General features: G+C 35.9%; 1 protein-coding gene across 1 annotated transcript in view; it reads left to right on the forward strand.

Moving 5' to 3' along the window:
* Positions 1-10581, forward strand: part of LOC124367774 (polycystic kidney disease protein 1-like 2) — a 40820-nt gene extending 30239 nt beyond the window's left edge. Inside the window, exons 13-16 of the mRNA XM_046824880.1 lie at positions 2512-2601; positions 2920-3108; positions 8455-8684; positions 9474-10581. Of these exons, the coding sequence (XP_046680836.1) occupies positions 2512-2601; positions 2920-3108; positions 8455-8684; positions 9474-10445 (1481 nt within the window). The 3' untranslated portion in view covers positions 10446-10581. The remainder of the gene's footprint in view (positions 1-2511; positions 2602-2919; positions 3109-8454; positions 8685-9473) is intronic.
* Positions 10582-12046: the final 1465 nt, after the last annotated feature.

The following is a 12046-nucleotide window of genomic DNA, read 5'->3' on the forward strand; positions in this document are numbered from 1 at the left end:
CCCAGCTTATATACGTGATCACAATACCACTTGTGTGATGTATGCAGACGATACAACATTGTTGATTAAGAATGACTCTGCTGAAGGAGTGTACGAAAGTGCCACAAGCTCTCTCAGTAAAGCCCTCAATTACTGCAGAAGGAATGATCTAGCCATGAATCCATCGAAGACAGTTCACATCAACTTCAGCAAGAGGAAGGACCATATCCCTAACCCACTTGATGTATCAAGAAAAGACCATATCAAATTCCTTGGCGTAACTATTGACCACAAACTTACGTGGACTGAGCATGTAAACCAGGTTTGCAAAAAAATCAGCACTGGTATATATGTAGTACGCCGAATAAAATGTATCGGCAACTTGGAGGCAGCAAAAACAGCTTACTATGCTTTGGTGGAAACTCATGTGAGGTATGGACTTGCTGTTTGGGGTGGATCCTCTGCAGGAAACCTGAACAGAGTACTACTCCTGCAGAAAAAAGCTATCCGAACCCTAGCGGAACTCGAACACCAACAGAGCTGCCGACAAGCGTTTAAAACCTTGGGAATTATGACAATTACTGCACTCTACATACAAGAAGTAATTTTGCACGTTGACCAACTGCATGTACAAACAGGAAAAACCCTTCATACACATAACACACGCCATGCAGGAAATTACACACTACCTCTACATCGGACATCACTTTTCGAGGAAAAACCATCCTACATTGGTAGGAAGCTGAGGAACCTCCTGCCACAAGCTGTGAAAAACCTCAAGGGAGCTGCCTTGAAAAGATGTCTTCACAACTTCCTGGTGGACCACCCAATATACACCATCGAAGAATTCACAGAAGTAAACAAGGAAGATTGGAGGCTCTGACATCTTGTATTGATTATTTATTAATATCAATTATGTAATTTGTTAACATTGTGACTCTATTACTGTTCTTGAAGAATATGTTAATAAAGAAATATGACTATGACTATGACTATGACTATGACTATGACTACAGTTGACAAGTTAAATCTCAAAATCCCTCTGATCAACCAAGGGCAGTATATTCAACCATTATATTGTCCCTTGTCCCCTGTTTCGCAATGGGTGGCATCTTGTCCCTTTTTCCAGTGGATTTAGTGTCTGAAGTGTAGGAGTGTGTGGGAACCCTACTATAAAAAAAAGTAAAATCAAATTTCCACATGGTAAATGAACTTTACTAGCATTGCCATCATGATAACATTCAAACAGAGGATGGTGCAATGAGGATTTTAGTCTCCTGAACATATGTAGAGTATTTTTTTTCAAAACTTTGATTGTAATTATTGTATATCTGTGTATGTTTGCATAGGTAACTGAGTTTCTTTAATTTTGACACAACCTTCTTTTCTGAGTCTTAAAGAAGTTTGGAGCTGGCTCTAGTGAAATGATCTTGAGATTGACCACATAAGATCAATCACAAATCTTAAACATGTTCATATCTTTATATTTGGCATCTTCCATAATTCTATAACTAAAAATAAGGCCATACGGATTTAACATTGTTCTTATGGGGCTACAATCAAGATGGCTACCAGAACTATTTACTATTAAATCACTGTTTAATCTGACAACGCTAAAACTTGGTGCAAATCATATAATTTTTATACATGGGATAAGTTAGTAAAATTATGATTTACTAACTACTTACTTATTACTAAAATATTAGACAAGAAGAGTTCACATAATTTGAAGATAATTAGTATTGGAATCTAGAATCACTTTGCACTGCACCATTTGGTCCATTACGGCGGAGCCCTTACCGACATGGCTAACATTCTTTGATCAAGAACGTAGCCAAGAAAAAATTTTGGGGGGTTCAAGACAACTCATATTTTACCAAAGTGGGCCAAAAGTAAGGCCCCATTTTGTTCCTTAAAAAGTTCTTGACCCGTATCTATGATCTTTCAGTAGTAAATGTGAGTGATACTGAATTATTGAAATAATAATAATCGTTTACTAAAAAAGTAATCGAAACAATTAAAAATTTGGGGGAGGGGTCTGGACCCCTTGGACCCTCTGCTGGCTATGTCCTTACCTTGATGAATTCCCAGTAGATTCATTAATTTCCCATCATCAGCATCCTCTGGTACACTCCTTGGTCATGCTTTCACCAACAGAACATAATCTCATTGGTGTTTTATACAACTCATACGCATGCTCGATATTAATACATGCAATGTGAGTAGCCATAGAAATTGAGGAAATTCCAATAATTTTATAATGCTTTGTACGGATCATGCACGTGGAGATTAATTTACCTAGAAATAAAGAGTGTCCAAAACCTGATAGTTCAGAATTATTGACTGTGGGAAGAGCATGATCAAAAGATTGGCTTGCTGTGGAGAGCTCTAGGAATCGTAAGATATAGTACGTGTTTATCTGTAGTCGGTGAGAACGTGAAGTTTTGCTCAGAAAAAGATGGTTGAATTAATTATTTAAGAGTTTTTAAATTGTACTCATTTCAATATTGTACATAAATCAATATTATATAGGAGACAGATATGAAACGTCAGGCTGGTTATCAGACTACGCATCAAGGATGATTGGTGTGGTCCAGTTACGCCAAAAACGATCACTCACAGGTAGGCTAATGTTAAATTCATGGATTGTTTTAATTTTAGGCTGTTTTAAAACCAGTAGTATTACAGTAGTTTTATTGGTCTCAAAGTTCCAGTATTCAAAAAGACATATTATTGTATTAAAGCAGTGTCCAATTTTAAAAAATATCTGCAATTCTTCTGCTTGTGAACCAATGACAGTGTCCTATAGATCCCAATCACTTATCTGTAGATGTTATTATTATTTCATGTTTATTTTCACACTTTGTATAGTAAAACAGTACCATTGAAATCACTTCAGTTCCGTTTTATTTACATTACTGACAATAGACCATTCTCTAGTGAACTGCATGCCGAAACTTTTGAGGGATTTATTCCCCCATTGGATATGTGTGCCGATGTTGAGCCAAGAAACAGAGGATGTGAATGACTACGACGTCGGGTGGAGCATTCCCACGGAGGATATTTCCAAAACATTAATGTCACCTTGGATCTACCAGTCTAAAACAGTGAAATCAGCTGCCCATTATGGTTAGTACTGATCTATGGTAATTGTTGAAGAACAGTTTTGTTTAGTCTATATGGTGTCCTAACAGTCTTCACTTCCATCTTGATTTTAAATAGATGAATGTGTTAAAATACCTTTTTTATAATGGAAAAATACTGTTAACTGTTTTTAATAAAATTACCAATTTGTAAATGGTGAAGGGTAGATGAAGTAACATATCAAGAAGACTTTGTTAATGCAACATACCAAAGAAGTTATTTATTTTCAAATAAGAGTTTGGATGTAAAAGAACTTAATAAGTCTTTAATAGATCATTTATAAACTAACACCTCACAAAGCCTATTTTAAAAAGTCCATACACTATAGAGACCAATATAAATTGCCCAAATGTAAATTGGTGAATATGTGAAGTGAAATGACTATCATCTTTTATTTAAATATAAGTGGCTGTGGACTGGGTTATTAAATAAATTGATTTTTTGTTATTTTATTATTTTATTTTTTTTAACAAAGGTATTGAATTTTATTGAACCAAACTTTGACAGGCTGCAATTTGAATTGGATTTAACTTATATAGAGACGTCTGAATGTTCTTCCTTTATAAGGATCTTTAAAATGAGATGTCACTTGATAGGGTTTTACATTTAAACATTTTAACTTCCCTCCGATCCCCCATTTAGGTTTTGGGGTTGAAGTTTACAAATATCCTTAAAACACTAAGAAAACAAGCCAATCCAGACTATATAAACATAGCAGACAGCAAATCTAAAGCAACCTATGAAAGTTAAAAGAGGGGGGGTGGAACTTTTGGAACACTGGGTATAATGTGATAGCTGTGAAATTTATTTTATTGTATAGAATGTTCCGAAAACTATCATGCAAAAACTATAATGTTGATAACATTCACAAGAACTTATTCGTGTAACTAACGGTAAACAACTATTGGTATATACATCACTGTTTTGCTTAATATTTAAATCCATCCATTTGATAATTTGCCACCTGCACCAGCATTCAGATAATGCTCTAGAGTATCAATTTGCTGCCAAGTACAATAAATATTATTAATCAGTTTGCAGATTGATAATAATACCAAGCATCCAACACATTGTAAATAGTGAAGGGTAGATGAAGTAACATATCAAGAAGACTTTGTTAATGCAACATACCAAAGAAGTTATTTATTTTCAAATAAGAGTATATTTGATTCAGTATAACAGACATATTATAAAAATCCCATTAATAATATGAGTCCAATTATAAAAATTGTAACAGCCAGCTACATTATAGCATTTGTATTCTTTGTTATTGGCTGAGCTTTAGTGAAGCCTTTCACTTGTCGGGCTGGAAAATTTCATTTCTGTCTGTCCGCACAATGTCTCGAAAATTAACTGACCCATAGACCTTAAAGTTTGCATGAAGCTTCATTTATAAAGTAGCAACTCTGAGCTTGATGATGGTGTATGTCACTCCATGTGGTTTGGCTGAGCGTTAGCAAATATTTTTACATTGGTCTTATGGGGAACCATGATGGCAACAAGAAAATAGCAGAGTAAATAAATGTGTAAATAAACTGAGTAAAAGCAGAGTTTTAACACGTAACATTTTTATTCATAGAGTAAACAAAAAAAAAATAATAATAAAGCGGAAAGTCAATGTTCAAAGTCAGTAAACAATTCGTTTTCAGTGTACTCTTGTAGTACCCTCATTCCCTCACTAGTTCCTCATAAATTTTAAACACTGCTATGAGACCTTTCTTAATAAACAAAAATGTGAGTGTATCAATAAGGCAAGACATTAAGAGATATATTTCATCTGAGACTTTAAATTTTGCATGAAACTTAATTTCTACATAAACAAGAATGAGTTCTATGATGGTATAATTATGTCAAACCATGGTATTTGATGGATCATTTAGGGCTGACACAATTTCTCTTTTGTCTGCCAGAGGGATTTAAACATTTCTTTTCTGTATAATTGTTCGTCTATCTGCTGTACATCTCAAAAATGAAATTAGCTATAGATATGACATCATTCAAAAAACCTCATTAAAGCATATTATGCAACGCTTGGTGTGACATACTCTTTTTAATTTTTTTGAAGTTACTAAAAATATATTGAGTACCTTATTTGGATAGGTCACTTTTTAGGTGTGGAAGTATGTCTTAAAAAAGTATTTAACAAATCAAACATGACACATTGAATTCTTCGGATCCATTCTTAATTGTGTTGATTAGTTACACCCTTACTTATGGTAAAATTAAATTAAAATGCAACTTATATGTTTATAGATTACCTAGGAAAGATTTTTTTAAAGAGCTATGTGCTTAACTGTACAACCAAGGACAGTAATGTTTATCAAATCAAATCAAATCAGATCTTTATTGCCGGAACATTCTACAACGCATGGCAAAAGTCAACTTTTTACTTGCTAAAATTTTGTCATACACTCCACAATAGATCTCATTCAAACATACAATTTGTAAATTTACATATATCCATTCATTAGCCAATGATTCCCATTCCAGCGATGGATTCAGTCAGTCTTTTTAATTGGTGATCCCCCAATCATATGCCAAAAACTCGTCTACATTATAAAATGTTTGTGACACTAAAAAGCGTTTCAAACAAGTTTTTAACACCTTGGGCGTTGGAGCATTTTTTATTGAATTTGTTGACAAAATGAACACCTGTCTGTAAAGTCAAGCGTTCATAAACCACGTTCTGTGTCTACCAGTTCGGTAGTTATCTCTGCCTCTAGTCTCATACGCATGTATGTCTTGGCCATTCATCATGGTACATTTAGACATACAAAACAGAGTTGTTTCCAACATACATTTCTCTATAGAGACTGGGCAGCGTCAACAGTTGTAAATTTTGAAGTTCTTTTTCTTTTTTCTTTATTGTACATATTCTTAGAGAACAGAACAAAGGTCAAGAAGAAGTGTTAATGTTATAAATGAGTGTAATAGTCAGTGTTTGTAAATTCATTATGTGGTCTTCATTTAGTCAAGGGCTCTCTCCAGGAATTCTTTCACTGAGTAGAAGGGTCTGTTTTTCCAGCCACGCTGTTAGTTGTCTAATCAGTTGTTGTCCAGATACTTTCTTGAGGTGTCCAGGCATATTGTTGTAGAACAAGACTCCTCTGTAGCTAGGCTTCCTTTCATAAAGACTCAAGTGGTGAGTTGGGAGTGAGAAATCTATTGCGTTTCTGGTGTTATGTTGATGTAGGTCTCTGTGTCTGTCTTGGTTGGTTTTTACTGCATACAAGATGATTTCTCTTATGTACAGTGCTACTACAGTTAATATTTTAAGTTCTTTGAAAGATCCTCGACAGCTATCTTGGTAGTTTAACCCTGCAAGGCTCCTAATCGCTCATTTCTGCTGTATAAGCACTCTTTCCAGATTTGAGCTTGTTGTTCCATCCTATATTGCCAGGCCATACCGTACATGGGATTCAAAAAGTGCAAAATATGCAATTTTGGATGTTTTTATCCCACATCTTTGTTTGGTTCGTCTGATTACATATGTTCCTGAGCTGAGTTTTTTACAGAGTTGGTCAATATGAGTTCGCCAGGTCATATTCTCATCTATCACTATTCCGAGATACTTTGTGTTTTCTTCTCTCTTCAGTTCAGGTAGTCCAGCCTCGATTTCCTTTTTTCCGTATGTTATAGATCACCTGCAGAGTCTTTTTCTCATTCAACACAAGGTCATTTGAGTAGCAATATTGTTTTGCCATATTAAAGGCTATGTAGGCGTTGATGTCAAGTTGTTCATTTTACTTTTCTGCTACTGTAATGACAGTGTCGTTTGCAAACATAACAGTCTGGCAAGCATCTTTAAGTTGGTCTGGTAGGTCGTTTGTTAGTAGCAGGAATAGGACCAGGCCCAACACTGATCCCTGAGGCACACCTCTCTGGATTGGGGTTAGAGTTGATTGAGCTTTCTTCAGAGTATTATTAGAGAGGCATTCAACTTCCACCATTTGTTGTCTGCTCCTTAAATAGCTGTCAAACCAGGCTAGTGCTGTTCCCGTGACTCCAAGAGATGATTTAAGCAGTCAAAAGCCTTGCTGAAGTCCAAATATAGGCTTGTCACCTTATAGCCCTCTTCCAGTTTGTCAATTATATTTTCAATCAGCTGTATTTAGCGCTGTAGTAGTTGATCTGCCTTTCAAATAGCCATGTTGGTAATTAGTTAGTAGATTGTTTTGTTCCAGGTGTAGTAGTAATCTGGTTAAGGCGATTTTTTCAATAATTTTTTAGAAAGTCGGTAGTAGAGAAATGGGGCGATAGCTGTTAATCTCTGTGGTTGGCCCATTTTTGAATTTCGGGTGATGAATTTTTGAAGTTCATTATTTACTTACTCTAAAATCCCTCATTGGTGATAGCAGAAAATGACTATTTACTCTGAGTACTTGTGTGGATGTGTTGCATGCTGGAACACTTTAATTCGATAGAAGGTTCAACAATGTCTACAAGAACCTAACACTTACCTTAGTATGGTAATGACTGATATTATACCCAACCTCAGTGCTATAGCTAGAACTTGGTGGGGAGAGGGGGAGGGTTAATCTGATTGAAGAGCATATGACAACAGGGTTATGGAATAAATCTAAATTAGAAAGGCTTAATTTAAAGGAAAACATTTCACTGCTGTATTTAAAACATGTTGTGTATATTTTTTAAAATTTTCAGGACATTTGGGTGGGGGGTTTTGTCACTTCCCCCCCCCCCCCCCCTTGTGTTGTGTTCTCTTAGGACAAGAAGCTTATAAATTTCACTTAGTCCTTAAGAACCTTAGCGCTGCTTCCGGAGTAACAGGATATTCAGGATGGGTAAGGCTCCTTGAATACTAGACTGCCTGATAATGATGAGGCGGGTAGGGGCCGCCTCCTACGAGAACCATGAAGAAGGATTAGGGCACTACATCTCAAAGTCATGTTCCCCCGGAATAAGGGGAGGCCAGCTCTGAACCAGCCTCTCTAGTCAAAGCAGGCAGGTGATGGCACACCCTTGTTGAGGCTAACAAAAACCTGATAGTTAGGGAACGAACCCCACCAACTCCAACAGTCATCTCCCGCAGTAGACTAAACCTATCGAATTGCCCTTGCACCCCAGAATCTAACATTTGCGGTTAGTGATGAGGCGTTCCTGGACATCCATAAAGTTGTCCAGATTTAAGTGCTATGCCCAGATCGGTTTTTGCTATGCCCAGTGGTAGGTTCAACTGGAAAGTATAAACCAATCCGAAGTGGTCCCTGCCTCCCCCCCCCCCCTTAGTTCCTGTTTCAGTGAACTATCTCAAAATAAGAATATGCATGACATTTAATAGATACAGTTTATTAACGAGCTTCTTCCTGGCAGGATTGAACGGGTTCCATTATTCGTCAGGCGGATACGTTGTGAACCTCGGACAGGATCAATTAAAGACACTCAAGGTTTTGGGGAAGATGGAAGATGGTGGCTGGATTTCCCAGCTGACTCAGGTGGTCTTCATCGACAGTTGTGTCTTCAATCCAAACAGTGGTAAACTAAGTGTCATCTCCACTTGTCTCCAGATCAGGCCGACTACTGGCATCGATCATCACATCCAGGTACGGACTTCACCGGCCAGCAGTACGACATACCTACAGGTCCATACATGGTTTTCTGTTGTCATGACTTCAAATTTTAACTGCAGACTTACTGGTACAGTGATACACACAGGAAAACAAACTTTCCATCTTCAAAAATGTCAATAAGTCATCACTTTAAAAATTTGTCTTCACCTTGAATTTACACCAAAATTATTACAACAAAGGAATAACCAATGCCTTATTCATAAAGAGATCATTTAGATTAAGGGACCTAAATAGTCATAATTTTCTTATTGCTATCTAGTTCAGGAATTGCTACCTGAAATGAAATCATTGGAATGTTCACAGAGATTGTATGCTTTCTTTATCAATTGAACTTTGTCCATTAGTTGAACAATGACAACACACAAGGTTTTATCCATGTCAGGAATAAAATTTGCTAGTTCAAACAATTTTAACACCCCCTTTAACAGTCATAGTAAGTGAATTTATGCTTCAAACTTCAAATTATGTTACAAACAACTCAGAAAATTTTTAAATGTATTAAAATTAAACTAATTACAGCAAAACCCAACTTTTTAGCTTTATATTACGGTTTATTTTAAATGTTATTAAATAAGCTTTAGTTTTATATATAAGTAAGAGTAAGTATTTATAAATAATTAACAGATAAGAAATTTATATTGTCATAGGTAGACTAGACTAAAGGAATTTTCGCACCAATATTTGATTATTAGGTCAATAAACTAGTGAATCTAAAATGTACAGTAGGTAGTTATCATGTAAAATATTTTACTTTGATTTCAGATACTGAGTGCCTCAGTAGTCTACGATGACATCAGCCAGTTTGTATTTTGGACTTTTGTCTTTGTTACTCTCACCATATACTTCATCACCTTATGTATATCGATCATCCAAAACGGTACAATTTTCTTTGCCTCCTTCTGGAACTGGCTGGACCTGGCCATAGTATTCCTGTCTGCTGCATGTTTCTCGTGCAGTATGGCTGACGTCCTGTCCATGATATTCAGCCTACAAGACCAGTTGGACACAGGTCGGGAGGACTTCTTCACCCTCGGCTGGTTGGGATATCACGACAACATCTACAAGTCCATATACATCCTGCTAGTGATGTGCTGTTCCACGAGGCTGTTCAAACACCTAGTGATCACACTACAGGTGGTGCCCATCCTCCGCACTCTCCGGGCTGTCTGCGTTCCCATCTACAAGATCCTAATTCTTGTACTACCCATTCTCTACCTACAGTTCAAAGTCTTAGAGGTTCTTCTGTTCAATCCACAACTGACCATAGGCAGGTTCCCGCTCGTCAACGAGGTCGGACTGGAAAGATACGCTGAACAGTTCGTCTTCCCGCAGAAAAAGTTTGTGCCCTTCCTGTACTGTCAGTTTTGTACAATTGTTATAGTGATCTTCACCGTTCTCATCGCTTACCACTACAGGATAGAACGGAATCGACTCACTCCCAACCACCACGACCATGACATTGTTCAGGTCCTGGGGAGGAAAATCTGCAGGCAAACAAGAAGATTAAGAGGAGGTTCTGATTTATCTGGCAATTCTCCGACATCCTGTAGCAGCAAGAGAAATGATTTTCAAGATAACCTACGTTACTCCATTGATTTTGCGAAAAGTGGCTCTGATTTCAGTTTTTTTCCACCTGACCGAAAAGAAAGAGTGGACACTGAACTGCTGAAAAGTATTGATGAAAAATTGGACAAAATACTACATTCTCTGAGATTACTAGAGGCTAACTCGTAATACTTTCATTGGCTATAAATAGAATTTATATATGTACGTTGTTTATGAAGCTATTTTAAAAACCTGATATCATGCCATATTCTATCTCTTATATTTTAACATAATTTAAATGACTATGCTTATATTGCATATTATTTTGCACTAGACTATTTTACATATAATTTTCAATGACCAATTGCTTCAGCTCATTATAAAAATAATTAAAATATTATGTCCAAAACTGATTGTTAAAATCTTAATAATTGAAAAGATAGAATTTCTATAATACATTGATGTATTTAAATTTAAAATGTTAGAAATTGAAAATATTTTAATTAATTGTTTATTACAATAAAATACTTCATTGTTTCATTATATCTATATATATAAAAATGAATGTTTGTATGTTTGTCCTTTATGGAATCGTGAACTATTGGACCGATCATGATGAAAATTTGTACGTATATGTATTTTTCCACGGAGAAGGTTTATAAGCTATGCCCATCCCTTTCCCGATTCAGGATTCCGCCCCACTGGTTACAGAAATACCCATAAGAAATGCATTGCAGCAAACATATGTTAACGTCTTTTCAAATTTTTAATCAGCTGTTCTTTGTAAACATATATTACACTTATAGTTTTAAAGCATAGAGTAAGCTTAAGAGAAACGACAAATTTTGTTTAAACTGTTTTTTGCAATCACTGTTAAACATAGACTTTACTATCCAGATAATACAATTCAAATTTGACGTAAAAATTCACCTTTAACTGCAATATTTATTTAATATAAACCATGCTCATGCTTGATCAGAAGAGTAATGCAGATATCATAATTACTATCTTACGTTGGCTACAAATATAAAGAATGTTATAAAATCAACCTTAGTTGTTTTTTTTGACAGAAGTATGGTTCTCAAAACTCCGTGTGTACATATTCTCTCGATCGAGACAACAAAGCAAGCTCAATCGTGGCATCGGAGATATAACTAATTTAATCTAAAATTTATTATAGTAAAAAAAAAATTTACTAAGTAATATAAGGACTTCGGTTCTTAAGATTTGCGTGCGAAGCCGTGGGTAACAGCTAGATAGAGGCAGGAATATGGTACATACCTTCATAATACGCCCAAGAGGCTCACGATGGAACGACTATCAATTATCTCAGCAATGTTTAGAATGTGATAGAAAAAGAATAAGTGAATATAGTGTACTGTTTTCAACGGGAAATTGCGTGCGAAGCCGCGGGCAACTTTTGCAAAAAATTATTGAAATGCGCAGCAAAGCGCGCCGGGCCCGCTAGTGTTTATATAAACATTCCAAATTACTCATATGTTCTGAATCATAACATGTTAACTGCAAGATAGATTTTGATGGGATTGAAACTCTTAATTATTCTATGGATTTGCAGATAATGTTCAATCTGAATTAAATGACAGATTTAATATAAACTACACACATATCTTTTACGGACGGTGAGGACAGAGTAACAAGTGTTTATGTCCTATGGTCAGAGGTCAAATACGTCATCATTGACCAGCTTAGGAAGAACATTTCAATTACCCCAGGATTGACTACTTCTAGCTGCTTTATACCTTTCAGCTGAACCCACAGTGGGTACAGCA

This window comes from Homalodisca vitripennis, chromosome 8 (genome assembly GCF_021130785.1).
Source record: "Homalodisca vitripennis isolate AUS2020 chromosome 8, UT_GWSS_2.1, whole genome shotgun sequence".
NCBI lineage: Eukaryota > Metazoa > Arthropoda > Insecta > Hemiptera > Cicadellidae > Homalodisca > Homalodisca vitripennis.